The 16,599-nt window shown below is 40.4% G+C and overlaps 1 protein-coding gene across 1 annotated transcript in view; it reads right to left on the minus strand.

Annotated features, from left to right (window-relative positions):
• The window catches only part of THSD7B (thrombospondin type 1 domain containing 7B), a 2,969,219-nt gene that overhangs the window by 741,360 nt on the left and 2,211,260 nt on the right, over positions 1-16,599 (minus strand). The window contains exon 15 of the mRNA XM_069616536.1: positions 2,612-2,790. Within this exon, the coding sequence (XP_069472637.1) occupies positions 2,612-2,790 (179 nt within the window). The remainder of the gene's footprint in view (positions 1-2,611; positions 2,791-16,599) is intronic.

The following is a 16,599-nucleotide window of genomic DNA, read 5'->3' on the forward strand; positions in this document are numbered from 1 at the left end:
AAATTAGATTTGTCTTGGGACTAAACTAAAAAGAGCTGCAGCTCCAAATCAGCACTTTCATTTTGTTCAACGTGTGCTAGGCCTTGCTTTTACCACAATACCTTTCTGACTCCATCTTCTTTCTCCATCGACTTCAGCTCCCATCTCGCACCTCACTCAATGCATAACCTTCTGCACTATTTCTAAACACAGGGCCTATGACACACTGGCCTATCTATAACCCGTGCAACCACAACTTTACTACATGTGTTGCTCATTCTGTGTTGCTATATGATATATCTATTAGGTGTCAAAACTAGCTACAAGTGATACATGCACCTTCTGTTGCAAACAAACTCAACCTGCTCACACTGTGGCACTTACTAACAGTTCTTTCTCAGCCTAAACTTTTTACCTGGCCTGGACACTGTGCGTGCATACCAACACAATTCCTTCCTTGTTCCTTGTCTAGAATTGTCATAACATGAGTTCATCAACCTTGTTGTTAAAGAGCATTTGTTTGATGTAGGATCAGCAGGATGTGTGGACACTGCTGCCATCCCAAGTGGTGTTTTATATTCATGTGAATAGTGTCCATAATACGCCTCTCAGAATACTATGGTAACGCATCCCCTATCATTGCACTTAGCACAGACAGTAGATAACCTAGTAACGGTCAACAAGGAGCTTTCTGAGGTATACTAAAATGATATGGAGCTTGAGTGCGTGAGGGCCTTATTTACAAAAATGTTTTTCAGTGGGAAAGTCCAATTGAAAACATGTCTGTAAATTAGGCCCTGCGAGTTCCTAATATGCAACATGTTTAGTATTCCTGTAATACCTTTTTTATGTGGCACAACCTGGATATTTCTTTTTATGTGGTGTTGATTTTTGAGTGCATGCCCTCGGTAAGTTTCGACTCTCTTTGTGAAACTGACCACTATTGTCTTGTAGCGTCTGTATTTTATGACCCCTTGGCACCAGTGACAAAAGTGGTAACACCGAAGTCTCAGTAGTATTTCTCAGCTTAGCCATACATACTGCATTAGTTATGAAAACTAAGGTATTGATTATTTTGTAGAGATTATTATTATTAGTATTGCTATTGTTATCTTTACTAATAGTACTAATAATCATAATAAATAATTTAAAGCAAATTCTTAACTAGATCTTCTTATATGCCAAGTATTTTTTAAACATTTTACAGTTAGTAAAACACGTCATAGTTGCATCATCAAACTATTACTCATCTTGTATCTAAGATGAAACTGTAAAATGACTTTATTTTAGATATCTCACACTTGTTACCACACATGTGCTGCTTTTAGGAAAAAAGGTTGCTTTCGCAAAATATGAATCATTTCTATTTCCTAATTGTGACAGAGCTTTACTAGACCAATTAGCCTGCCTTCAGGCTTGAGTTAAAAATAATAAGGCTCCCCGAGTATTATAGACTACAGTTACAGAGGTGTTTATTGCACTATACAAGCTGTACACAGTTCCTATGAACATTATGGGTAAGTTTGCCTTATGATTGGCACATTTGTTTGAAAAAAGGCATAAGGCGCCGTCTTCTGAAAAAGATCTGTTTGTTCTCAGAGATGAGAAAAAGCTCGTGCTCTGGGAGCTGTTGATAAAGTAGATTAAATATCACAGTCTGTTCTTTTGTGTATAAGAACAATCTAATCTGAGCATTTAATTATACATTCCAGCCGATATCCCTAAAGGTTTCAAGCTTTCTTCCTGCAGCTTACTTGCTTGCATCAAAACTTGCATAGGGCAACAGTGTGTCTTTGCCTAAGACTCTGAGAAGAATATTAATTAGAAAGAATACAGCATTGAGTGCTGGGATTCTCCTAGCAATGAGCAAAATACAGATATGAAACGGAATTGGCATTGCATTCTGTCACTGCCATGTTTATCTGCAACACATGTCTGCGTTTAACATCCTTCCCATTGTGTTTATATTAGAGATGTAACCGAAATCGGATTTCACTACATATTCAAACAATATTTAGCCACAATTCAGATTTTCGGATTTAGATGAATACTTTGATGGTTAGCTAGTCCAATAAATAATGCTGGCATTTCACTTTTAAAGTATTTCTTTAGGCCATCTTTGGTGAGAAATTGGTATGCACATGAGTTTTCTTTTATTAGGTGTGTTGATCAGGTCTAAAGGTTTAGTGGTGGGCAAAGCAGCTACTGAACTTCAATTGACTATTTCAGGCGAAACATACATGCAAGTTCTTGCATGGAAGGTCAGAATTATCCATCCAATGTCCCCATATGCAAAGGAGTACAACCTATTTTCAGATTTGTCCCAGGAGGATAGCTCAGTGGCAACGTGCTCACCTTGGAAACAAGATGACACAAAGCAACAAACCAACACAGGTTCGATCCCTGTGTTCGCGCTTAGAAACCTCTGGGTATTTAAGCGCATTGTAAATATGCAACTAAGACAAACAATTCCTGTAAGACAAACAATTCCTGTAACAGCGCCTTGATGCCCGTGGGCCTTGTGAGTGCTTTGAAAATGCAAATAAAAAAAACTAAAGATGTTCTCCTGCTTTTACAAGTGACTTTTTGAGGTATATGTGCAGCATTTAATTGGCAACTTGTTACACCTCACCTGATTCCTGAGATCTAATTTTGGGCACGGGCGACCTCCATTGTAAGGCTTTTCTTTGAGCCACTTAGACCTCGTTTTGACTCCAGTCCCGCAGGATGAGCTGCAAGGTGACCACGTTGACCACTCGCTCAATTTGCAATCGAATGGACAGGGAACAGCACAGGGTTCTTCGATGTAGCCTGCACCAGAAATAAGAAATACGGAAAACGTCAGTGAGAGGTTTGTTTGTTAAATCTAGCCAAACACGATCAACAACAATGTCATAAGCCTATTGACATTTACATCAATACGAAACATCCACTTCCCCCATTTGTAATCTCCCAGTCTATAAAACGTTCTGCTCTTATGGTTTGTTTCAAGCCAGATTCTGTGCACTTCTGAGAACTGCAATAGCAGTTTTTTTACTGCCCATTATAATGATTCTCAATTTATTTCAGTATGGAGGATGTACAGCTGGAGCTTCCATGCTCAGATGGACCTGCCTTGCTGTCAAATACAAACATTTAATTCATGATCTATTCCTGTGATGCAATGCTACTTGTTAAGTCTTAACATCAATCTATCGACGAGAAAAAAAAAATCAACAATATTATGTACAGTGTAAGAATATTAAATCACATTTCCTGTTGTTATAATATAGCAATGCCTAAACTTCTAGGGAAACCGAATCAGTTTCCATAATCAAATGTTTGAAATATGTCTTATTGCAGCAATAAGACCCGAGGCGGCAGGCCAATACCACCCCAGGTAATGCCCTCGGGGCCTTAACAAAGCCCCGGGGGCATTACCTGGGGCGGTATTGGCCCGCCGCCTCAGGTCTTATTGCCATTAGCACCCCGGCCCGTTAGACCGGGGTACTAATGGCATTTTCTTTTCTGTTTCGCTTGTTTCGAAACAGAAAAAAAAATGGCCGCCGGGAAAGGGAAAACATAGTCCGTTTTCCCTTTCCATGGCGGCCATCGGGAGCGGACGCGCTGGGAACACAAGTGTTCCCAGCGCGTTCTCTCCCAAGACCAGAAGAAAAAAGAAGGTCAGTGGGGTTGGGAGGGCGGAAGGGAGGGGTACGGGGAAGGAAAAAAACAAAAAAAAAAGTACTGCGGTCTCCGACGGGGGACGATGGAAGCCTCCAGCCATGTGGAGACTCGGAGCGGGGATGCCCCTGCTCCGAGTCTCCACACGGCTGGAGGTTGCCATCGTCCCCGCCGGAGATCGCAGGATAGAAGGTAAGTCGGGTGGGGTGGGAGGTGGGAGAGGGAAGAAAGAAAAAAAATTGTTACCTGAGTCCCCGGCGGGAGACGGAGGAAGCCTCCAGCCATGGGGAGGCTCGGAGCGGGCATTGCCCCGTTTCGAGCCTCCTCATTGGCTGACGGGCTGCCACGCCCCTCGCCGGGAACAGAGTAGCCGCCACGCACTGCGTAAAAGGGAATACTGTGTGGTATGGCTCGCAAATGAGCCAATCACCACGCAGTATTCCCGTTGCGCTACGCGTGCCGGGTGCTAATGCATAGTATTCTACATGCAGAATGTCAGATATTGTTGACTGTGCCATTGGGAACTGTAACTATGTTGTGCGGTCTCTTGTCTAGGAACGGCATCAGACAATCATATTTAGCATGAGGTCTGCTTGTCAATGAAGTTATGTTAACTATATGCTGCAAAAAGAGAGTCAAGGGGGTTATCCAAGTGTTCACACTCTTGGTACTTGCAGTTGAGACCTGTCCATGTAAGAAAGTTTGTAGGGAGATAAATGTACAAGTGATTGGGGGAGCAGTATTTCAGCAAGCTGTATAGGTCATTGCATTGCCCAATGAATACCAGTTTTCAATTGAGTTTGACCACAGGTGTCACGTTTTTCACTACTGAATTTGATTTCGGGATGGTCAAATTGGTGCTAGCAAGCTTGAAATTAATGAAGGCACCAGGTCTAGATAGCGTTCTGGGAAAACTCTTTTTAAATGCACACGATGGGTGGGCCTCCTTTTTTAAAAATTTGATCTGAGACACCCCAAGTTGGGGCTTCTGTGAGAAATATATCAATTTATTACAAAAAAAATAGGATAGGATGTAACCGTATAACTACTATCAACCGATCTCCCTTATCGGTACAGTGGTAAACCGCTTTTGGATGCGTGCAATGTCATCTGAGTGGTGGCGGACACTTACTGGAAGGGCTCTGGCACCACTGAGCAGTACCAGAGCTTATTGCTTCTTGGTATTAAACATGTATAGACAAGTAGGGCCAGCTTTTCTTCCCCTTTGCTGATTTAAAGGCACATTTTGACCGTGTTAATAGGGGGATGTTGTCTGAAGACTTGACGAGAGATGGAGTTGTGCCAGGTCCAATTGAATTCCATTAGGAACCTCAAAAAAGGGTGAGCTGTGGACAGAGTGGGGAGGTGAAAACAATATAGATTGGACCAATCGGAGAGGGGGGGGTGGCCTCTTACATTAATATGTGGTCTTTTTACAAATATTGACCAACCATCTAGTTCATTCAAAACATAAAATCAATTTATTGTGTTAAACACGTATATAAACATATAAAAATACAATATATATTAACAATTCAGAAAAAAGTTTTTTTATAATTTTAGAATTTTTGCTATCTATATCACGTGACTGAAAAAAAAAATCAGAACACAAACTTAAGAAGACCAGACTCATCTATCAAATAAACTACCACTCATTCTCTCTCATTCTACATTCCATTCATACTTTCTAAATTCTCATTGTAATCCTATTTGGTTAGATACGGCCACTCTGCTGTTGTGATTTTACTGGGTTCAGATTTATTGCTCAGTCAACCCATCTGTGTAGAAATTACTCTCACAGATCCAATGTCTACACGTGTTTCGGTTGTTCTCATAACCACTCTTAGGGTCTTCTTAGTGTAGCAACCTTCTTCAGGACAAAACGACAACAAAGCTTCTGTATGCTGTGCGTTCCGGTAGGATAAGCCCAGGTCTCTGGGTTGACTGAGCAATAAATCTTAACCCAGTAAAATCACAACAGCAGAGTGGCCGTATCTAACCAAATAGGGTTAGAATGAGAATTTAGAAAGTATGAATGGAATGTAGAATGAGAGAGAATGAGTGGTAGTTTACTTTGAGAGGTGAGTCTGGTCTTGAGTTTGTGCTCTGAAAATTGTCTTCTTTCAGTCACGTAAATACAGATAGCAAAAATTCTAAAATTCTAAAAAAAAATAAAAATTCTGAATTGTTAATATATATTGTTTTTTATATGTTTAAATATGTGTTTGACACAATAAATTGATTTTATGTTTTGAATGAACTAGATGGTTGGTCAATATTTGTAAAAAGACCACATATTAATGTTAGAGGTCACCCCCTCTCCGATTGGTCCAATCTATATTGTTTTCACTGTTGATAGCCTGTAGGACCAGTTGAGATATCAGGCATCCCCATTGATTTTTGCCAGAGTGGGGAGGTGACAGGTTGATTCCTGATAGGGAAAGTTGAGAAACAAACCTGTGTCCTTCCCCCAAATCTCTTTCACATCTTTATTAATGATGTTGATGGAAGGAGCAGATGTTCTAAAATGGGCTTCCGGGATGCCCCAGTCCTGCTTTTTGTGGATGACACCTTTCTGCTTGCTAGGATTAAGAGTGTCATAATGACAGTCTGGGAGCTTGTGAATCATACTTTAAGGCCAGAAATGGCATTGGAACTTGCAAGCGGTCGCTGATTATCTGGGGCTTAGTAAGGCCATTAATAAATATATCAGATTTTCTTATTAAAGAAGCGGGTTGAGGTGGTCCTTGAATTTCATTTCTTTGTTGTGCTATTTTCTAAGACAGTTCCTTGGCACCCCATATCACCAAAAGTACCCTCTCTGGGCTGGATGACGATTTCAGGATGACTAAACATTCATAGTATAATGCTTATGGCAGTTGGGTACACTGTTTTGTTGTTGTGCTAGTATTCCAGATGCTGGTTAAAATTGAAGTAGATTTTAGATAAAAGAGTCCCTGCGCCAACGTTTGCACCACTGTACCTGCTTTAAAAACGTCAAGTGTGTCTGCTTATCTTTTCATACACATTTTTTAAGAGTTATCCTTTGACTTGCAGCAAACATTCTTACGTAGTTTTACTCATCCTCATTGTCATCTCATCTTCTATAAGTCTACACCCTCTCTGATATGTGGTCTGCGCACATTGACAGATCATTGACTTCACCCCATTTTGTCATGCTTTGATGGATAACATACATTAGGGCGTGATTCTTATAGCGATTTACAATGGGACTGCACCATTATAAAATGCTTCTGTGAATTAGGCCCCACATATAGGTACGCCAAAGTTGATCAACTAACACTACACCGTGTCCCTCATGGATGGATCTTCTGATCTGGTACAGCTCGTAGTGGGGGTAACTCATCATGGCAATTTCCCCACCACATTTATATGGGGGGCAATCCCTCCATGGCCCCTTCTAAATTTCCCACCCTTTCCCCCTGCTTTTAAATATTAAAACAAATATTCCCTAAACTCTCACCACCATAGAAATACAGCATACATTTCTGTTAAAACTGCTGTGACGAAAATGGGGGGGGGGCAGGGCCATGGTGAGTTAGGCAAATCCTGAAACATTACAACAGTTCATTCGATATGTCCTAAGTCTTTGTATTGTTTTAATTGAATGAACTATATGAATTAGTTTTACAACATCTATTAAGTTGACCTGCAGCTGCTTCAGAGCATGAAAGTCCTTTAAACTAAGAAGTAGATAGTCCTGCTATCTAGCTCTATCTATCCACACCCCATCTGATCTGCCTTATATCAGTGGAAGTGATCAATGGGCATACTAGACACGTGGTGAGTGACATTGGGTCAGCAGAACCGATATAATAAGGTAGTTCCACTGTGTTTATTCTCATATGACTACACTATTTGATAGTCCAATATCCCATATAGAAACCATTCAATCAGACAAGGATGCCATTTACTTTCTATTGAACAATATCTCTCACAAGATTGGTTTACTATAGTGACATTGTGGAAATAATGTGTCGCTGCCCTGAATAGTGATAAGGAAATTTGATATAATATTTTACCAAGGTAAGAATGATTTTAGTTATAACGGCTATAGCATGTTTTACTGTTATGTGCATGTATTTTAAAGTAACTATTTATTGTTTCTATGGTTGGGTTTTATAACTTGTATCAATGAAGTGATGCAGCTTTACAGTAGGGTCAATTCTGTGACCCCACTGTATGGTTATTAATGTGAGGCTATTAATGTGAGGTCATTATTATCTTTATGAATACACACAATTTTACTTGAAACATTGGGGGATTATTACAAGTCATCATAAAGGTGGGCCCGTTGTTTTCTCTCCATCTAGCAATGTGTTAGCATCCATTTGATGCACAAACAATTTTGTACTCTATGGGCTATGTTTTAGAAAATGTGCATTGGTTCAGGTGCAAATAGTGCTGGGCCAAAGATTGCCTTAGTGCAGCAAACCTATTTGTTACAATAATCTCCTTGAGTGTGACTCTGCATGAAAGACTTTTGGGGTGATTCATGGAATTATTTGCACAGAAAAACAGAGATTTGTGCGCCATTCTGCCCGCAAATCCCTGTTAAACAAATGAGGATTTGCGGCCACAATGGCGCACAACTCCCTGTTTCTCGGCGCACAAATTCCATGAATCAGCCCCTTTGCATAGATATACATTTGTATTGTAAACATGTTATGAATAAGAGCTCTTCCTATGCTGCTTTAAAATGTATTGCATGAAACATACATGCTATCCACATATACATATTTTCAATTAACATTGACAAAAAATATAAAGATAAATGTTAATCGACTTAAATTCTTTTTAATGTGCCACATGACGTTATTCAATGTTCGATTGTCTAACAAACACAGAAACAACTGGCATCGACAATTACGTGTCCATGAAACTGATAGAAATATGATGTTTATTAAACACAATATTAATAAAAGCACAACAACACAAACACATGATTAAATCACATCATTCACATATTAAAAGGAACGCAATTTACCCCATTCAAAAATGAATGTTAATACTTCAGCTAAAATAGTGGAAGACATACAATCAGAAAGGAATTATGGGGAGTACGGAATCAATACATGTAGTTAAATAAACATCATTGTCATGGGGCCTGATTTACAAAAGTGTTTTAACGTGGGAAAGTCCCTTTGAAAACATGTTTGTAAATCAGGCCCGTGGTCTCCTACGGCTAGGACGATCTGCACCATACAAACATCAGAGGACACATGGAGTGGTTCAATTCGGAACTTTCTGCTATTAGGAAATCATGGGAAAAAGAGTACACATTGTTTGGTGTTTGTTGGGTGTCCTGACCCACGTTTGAGCTATCATGCTGCAACATTTGGTGCTGTGGGCTTAGAAAATCCAAGATGGCCAAAAAGCCCACATGTGCGCCAGAATCCAGGAGAACCACGCAGTTTGTGTGCACACCAAAATGGTTACTTAACTTGCCACCCACCAGTGTAAAGAAAGATCTTTGTTAAAAAAAATCCACTGTTACTGATGTCAAAAAGTTGCTGAAATCGTGGCTCATCGGACCACTTTAAAGATTCAACCCTTTTGTGGGGTTCCACATAATCATTTTACTGTAAGGAGCCCCATCAAAACAATGTTAAGCAAAGATTATTTACTACTATGTAAGAACCATTCCTGTTTGGAATGCATTAATCAACGCAACGCGCTCTGCCGGACCACATAACATCCAGAAGATACCAGATCCAACACTTAGACTTTAAAACTCCAAAGAACTTGATTCAGAACTCAAAGCAAGGGCCTAAACCCACAAACTGAGAACTCTTCTCAGCAGGCCTCAGCATCCAGCAAACCGAACAGCGGTAGCAGCATCCAGGAGCCGTGCAGATCAGCGCTGTGTCCAGAGAAAGCTGTGCAGAAAGATCCAGGAGCTGTGCACAGACGCTGTACCCAGAGATCCAGGAGCCGGGCCAGGAGCAGTGTCAGACCAGACCAGCAGAGCAGAGACCAGACGCTGTGTGCAGAGACCGTCCGGGCGAAACCAGAACCGAAGCCATCTTGACCCGATCCGTGAGACCTAGACCTTCCAAATACATTGTGAGTACAGCTAGGATGGTGTGAAACCAAATCTCTTAGCTTCCAGTGATATAATTCAATCTATTTAATCTAAGTAGAACGGCCTCCTAACTGTCACTTGTCAATTCTGCAGCCGCATAGCTGTCACCTGTCATTTTTAAAAGCTGTCACCTGTCAATTTGAGTTACTTTAAATTCGAAAAACGACCTTTACAAAATCGTTCATATCTTTGGAACCGTTTGGGCTAGTTTGGAATGCATTAATCCAAGAAAGATCCCAAAAATGGATGCAGTACCAACAAAATCCCCAAGGCGGCGCTAGCGGTCTAAACTCTGACAGGAGAACTGAGTGCAGTTGCTGGCAAAGGAATTTGACTCAGCTGACTTCAAAGGCTGCATTTTAATCAAAAATTAGCCACCTGCTGTTCCCAGAGGCCAGAAGCCTGGGAAACCCTCTCACCTCAAGAGATTCACACCACAGCCCAGGATATCACATGGTCATAATAACCAAATGCAAAGTGACCCCCTGGTCTGCTGACCTCAGCCTCCCAGAGACCACACAATAGGCTCTTGCACTTCAATAGAATATGTTGATTTTGACTGTTTCCTGTCAACAAAGGCCTGCCTGCCAGCAGAGGCATGGTTTCTGACCCACCCAAGTTCTAGGAGGAGGAGACTAACGCTCTGAGAGCTGAATTGCAGTAAAAATACAGTTTATAAAAATACTGGTAACTCTTTGTAATCAAATGACAGGAATGTATAACTTTGAGAGCCTTAATTAAAAAAATGTACCTTCGATTCAAGCCCAAACTCCAATTTGTGTGATGTTCTGGGGCAAAACCCCGCTATTTATTGACAGCACATACTCTGTGGTTAAGCTAGAGATATGGGAATTTACTGGAGTAGGTATGGACAGCCTGTGTATATGTGTATAACTTTTAATGAAGAACCAAGGTTGCATAACCCACTAAAATCGAAAATAAGTTGCCATTTTTGAATGCAAGCCCTCAGGAAGAGCAGATTTGGGACAGAGACTACCTCATGTGATAGGTAATATGTACATGCAATGACAAACCACTATGTATTTGAGAAATGTGTATTTTGATCAAATATAGATTTGTGTGCAATTTGACAGGGGAGTATCCTTTCTGCAGGCCATATAATGACATCGCTCTGACACTCCATTTCTTTCCCCCAATCAAGAGAGAAAGGAAAGCTTGACCAATGATAAATTGAGAGAGGGGCTGGATTAGTGATGCTGCACACACACCCACTTCCAAAAGACATAAAAAGAGCCACTGGAAGCTAGAGAGGACAGTCAAATCCAGTTGCTGCAACGCGCTCTGCCGGACCACATAACATCCAGAAGATACCAGATCCAACACTTAGACTTTAAAACTCCAAAGAACTTGATTCAGAACTCAAAGCAAGGGCCTAAACCCACAAACTGAGAACTCTTCTCAGCAGGCCTCAGCATCCAGCAAACCGAACAGCGCTAGCAGCATCCAGGAGCCGTGCAGATCAGCGCTGTGTCCAGAGAAAGCTGTGCAGAAAGATCCAGGAGCTGTGCACAGACGCTGTACCCAGAGATCCAGGAGCCGGGCCAGGAGCAGTGTCAGACCAGACCAGCAGAGCAGAGACCAAACGCTGTGTGCAGAGACCGTCCGGGCGAAACCAGAACCGAAGCCATCTTGACCCGATCCGTGAGACCTAGACCTTCCAAATACATTGTGAGTACAGCTAGGATGGTGTGAAACCAAATCTCTTAGCTTCCAGTGATATAATTCAATCTATTTAATCTAAGTAGAATGGCCTCCTAACTGTCACTTGTCAATTCTGCAGCCGCATAGCTGTCACCTGTCATTTTTAAAAGCTGTCACCTGTCAATTTGAGTTACTTTAAATTCGAAAAACGACCTTTACAAAATCGTTCATATCTTTGGAACCGTTTGGGCTAGTTTGGAATGCATTAATCCAAGAAAGATCCCAAAAATGGATGCAGTACCAACAAAATCCCCAAGGCGGCGCTAGCGGTCTAAACTCTGACAGGAGAACTGAGTGCAGTTGCTGGCAAAGGAATTTGACTCAGCTGACTTCAAAGGCTGCATTTTAATCAAAAATTAGCCACCTGCTGTTCCCAGAGGCCAGAAGCCTGGGTAACCCTCTCACCTCAAGAGATTCACACCACAGCCCAGGATATCACATGGTCATAATAACCAAATGCACTTTCCTCTGAAAGCTTAGAATCTTAGCTTTCCAACTAACCTAGAACCGACTTGCTTCTCCTTATACTTCTGCCGTAATCGTGATTCACGCATTCGCGAATTTTGCCGCGATTCGCGATTTGGTTAAAAATCCAGCCACGTGTGAAAACAGCAGCTTCCTTGCTTTCCTTTGCCAAAATTCGTTAAACCTGCTAGTTACTCCTAGAGCATTGTTAAAGGGAGCCTGAGCTCATCCCAAGTATCTTTCACTCACCCTGAACCTCCTAAAGGGAATTAAAACAATTTTCAGCATATCCCTCACTTCATTGCCAGCACATATAAAAGCATTTTGGGCCTGAGTTTCAACTTCTATCCGTAGTCTAAGCTTGCTGGGGTGAACTGAATTACATTTGATTGCATGTCTGAGAACTGTGTGCTACTCTTCATTTCCTTACATTGCATAAGGGGGGGGGTGGATTGCCAGAGAAAAGTGATTACATTGTTTTGTTGAAATCATATTGAGTATTTTCTGTACTGCATTTTCATTCAACATTGCATCCATCTGAACTTATATAAAGCATTCTCTGCTGCTATTCTTCTGTTCCTATTCACAAGTGTGCTACCTCATCCTTATACTACTCCTGGGTAACCAAATCAGTTTACTAGTAGCACATTATTCACTGTTGATCACTGCTCATGTTTTAAGTGTGATATTAATTATTAATTCATTATAAAAGTGTGATATATATATACTGTTAATTCTTTTTCAAATAAACCTTTTAAACTTGCAAAACAGAACTACTTCTTGGCTCAGTGGGGTCAGGGGGATTCTAAGAGAGGGGTGTTATATAGGGGTAGTTATCCAGAAATCATGAACTGGACATACAGATATATCAATAAGGGTTTCCATTCAGTATCCCAGACTAGGCATTGACTTAGCTGTAGTGTTGAATTGAATCTTCTTACATGTTCTTGGGTGTTCTTAATGGCCTCAGGACAAAAAGCAGAACAATGACGCACAGTATGAGTATTTAATCACCTAGAAGCAACATTATTGATGGGGCGAAGTATACATTCCTCATGAAGGTAGATTCCATGGTGCTGAGATACAACACAATGAGACGTATACAACTCTGGGACTGGGCTGAATGCATAACCCCCAAAAGGACATGAGCATTAAATGACTACTCCTAATGTAGTCATGATGTAGTCATGATTGCTGCACTTTTGCACATCTGTGCAGACATTACATTACATTCAATATATCTCGCCAACACACCCGAAGGTCTCAGGGCTCACAGACCCCCCTGCGTTGTAGCTGACTCTAATAACCAAGTGTTAATATATACCAACGTGGTCAAGCAGCATAGGCTGGACTGACATCTTTAAGGCCATGTTACTGCAAGGTCTACAAGCCATACATTTCATCTTTAGAGAGTTCATTACTAAACTATTATGTTTGCAGGTTTAATAAACAAAATGCAAGAGGCCTTTGCCGAACAATCAGCAATTTAAAAATAAATATAACTTTATATGCAGAGAGTGAGACTCTGCATCTACAACTACAACTGAGGCATCAGCTTTAAGACAAATCTTTATATTGACTAGGGAATGCATGTATAGTAGAAAAATAAGTGGCACTAAGAAACATTTCTCTCTGACTTCCATATCTACAGGGAATTCCCTGATGCTCTCACCTCGGGGATAACTTAAGATAGTAAGTTAAGATGAGGTTAAAATAAGGTAAGTGTTAAGGTACGGGCCCAGAGTACACAACAGAAGTAAGGCAATTTGCACACTATGGGCCTCATTACACAGTAGGCGGTAAGGGATTAACGGCACCGGTAAGGGCACCGGTGCCGGTAATCCCTTACCGCCCTACTGTGAGGTCCCTTAGAGGGTCCCACCCCTAACGCCTGGTTTTACCAGGCGTCATGGAAGGGACCCGCTAAGGGACTTCAGAGCTAATAACGGTACAGAATATTGCGGTACCGTTATTAGCTCCTTCCCCATTCCCATTGAGCCCTATGGGGGCTCAAAAGGGAATAGGGAATGGTTCCCGGAATGTGGACTTACCGGGTCCTCCAGGGTTGGAATGACCCGGTAAGTCCCTATTCCGGGAACACGGACCCGGAATGCGGTAAGCGGGTATCCATGGCGCTAATAGCGCCATGGCTAAGGCCTACCGTGTAATCAGGCCCTATCAGTACTTCTCAAAAGGAAAATTCATGCAGTAGTTTCTTCCTTGGGATGGGAACAAGTCCTGCCTTCTGGTCAACAAAAACAAAATAAAGATGTTGTTTTCTTGCAACTGAATACATCACAATTAAAAGATAAAGTTGAAAAACCTGTTCCAGGGAACTCATGCATCATCGAAAGCCAACCCTGAGGACTGATATGCATCACAGCATCACAGCTGATAAGCCACTGGTCAGGTTTGAAAAGCAGAGCTTTTCCAAATATGTTCCCAATGATGTTTAGAAGTGAATTCTTTTTTTTTAATAAGTTTAAAGTGCAATTTCTTACTTAAAACCGTATACACTATATCACGGAAATACAAATACATCATATCTAATATCACTCAATACTCACAATGTACAATATAGTTATACAAATGAAATAATCACATAGTAAAAATTAGATGGGAGGTACCAAAATAATACCCATTAAAATCCATAAATTTGTCTCATTACATTCAATAAATTCATATGGAAGACGAAGGGTATACATTATTCCATCTAATATTAAATACAATACACATCATAGATTTACAGTACACATCCTAAGTTAATAGTCCATCGTAAAAAGATTATAAAACATTAAAAGATTGCTCTCTCCCATATATAAAAGGCTGCCCCAACATGAGTCATGGTTTCAGCTCTGTAAATGGCCGACCAAAACTGGTCGGACATTATCATACTTAAGCCACTCACCCATTTTCCATACCCTGTATAGTACCATTCTTGTAGTTTTTCACACTCAGTGAGTATGTGTCAAATAGATTCTACCTCCATTTTACATTTAGAAGTGAATTTGATTCAACATTTGCAGGGGAGTTTTCCCTTTTTAAATATTGCCATAATTTCTGCTTGGAGCCAGATTGAGGTATCTCCTTTCGAGCCACCATGGCAATAAAATGTTTACCTAGAATGGAAAAAACAAAGCTCTAAGTTAGTACAGAACAATTGTGAGGAGATTTTGTCAGGGCCTGACACGCTTCTGCTCTTCTGTTACCGACCAGCAGTTAATATTTCATTGCTCATGAAAAAGACTGACACTTCTGCCCTATTCTATTGAGACGCATCATCATATATTATCTGGCTATCAGAGGAAGAATATAGAGCATGGACATGATTCAACCACACATTTTGTAAATTGATTCCCAAATTCCCGGGTCACTATTATTCCGAAGGAGCACAAATGGCCAAACGTCTTACATGCTAACAGTATTTGCTGTGCCTTAAAAAGCATCAAAACAATGTTTTGTTCTTGTCTTTATTCACATAGGTCTTTCTGTGCTTTGGCTGCACTGGCAAGAACATTTACAGGGCAATTTTTAAGCACTGCCAAAATATATCTTTTTTTGTCCAATCAACATTCCAAATCGAACCACTAGTGCCTTTTGTTTTTTTTTATAGATTTTACATTGTAATTTGGGATGTTCGTAGTTGGAAAGAACAGCTTACAGGTTTTGATGTAGTTATAGGACAATGTGATGTGATATCAGCTATCCCTACTAGATTAAAACAATTAAAACTCTCCCATACATGTCTGGTAACACTACTTTGAATTATATGTTACTCCAGGGTAAAGATGACCCATGGGTACAGACTGCAGAGGAGGCACTAATCCTTGCTTCGGGACATAGAGGTGTTTGAGCACACCCTTAACCCCAGTTAGCACCCCAACATTGACAGACACCCATCACCAACAGATCACAGTATTATACATGTAGTAAATAAAACAAATTCCAAGGTGCATGTTATAAGCTGGTTGTATGCTTCTATCACCGTTACATTTGCCATTTGCAATTAATGATATCTATAAAATATATCTTGGCTTTAAAGGTTGGTTTTACAAAATGGTACTACTGGATTGAACACACCCTACCACGACAATCCCACCCCAAAATTTAGGGACAAAAACCAGGCTGTCTTTGATCTTAATGTTTTGTTTTATTTCAAATAGTGAATCAAAACAAATGTAATACCCTAATGCCATGCTGGGGAAATCACCAACAGTATTATTTACAAGTAAAGACAGGCCACTGGCTTAAAAGCAAATAGACTGCCTTCATTATCTTACTAATGCTGACGACTACAATACACATTCCAATTGCCACTGCTTGTCGAATTGTATATTTTAAAATACATAATCAGAAATTGGCAACATATATTTCACATTTTTCCCTCTGAGCCCATCAACAACTGTTTGACCACACATGTCAATTGGTTTTTCTAACACCATTGGCAAGTATTGTCACAGACAATCTTCATCACACATATTGTATTCAAATAAATCATTCTTACTATGCTTCTCTGAAGATAAAGTATGGGTGGTTCCTAGTTTGGGCATATATTTAAGATGTTTAGTTTAATGTTAAACAACTTTATTTAAAGGACTGGATTTAAAATAGAAACTTTCATTTTTGGAGAGGACACAATCTATGGTCATTTAAAACATAATTTA

Source organism: Ambystoma mexicanum, chromosome 9 (assembly GCF_040938575.1).
Source record: "Ambystoma mexicanum isolate Mex_15411 chromosome 9, UKY_AmexF1_1, whole genome shotgun sequence".
In the NCBI taxonomy this organism is placed as follows: domain Eukaryota; kingdom Metazoa; phylum Chordata; class Amphibia; order Caudata; family Ambystomatidae; genus Ambystoma; species Ambystoma mexicanum.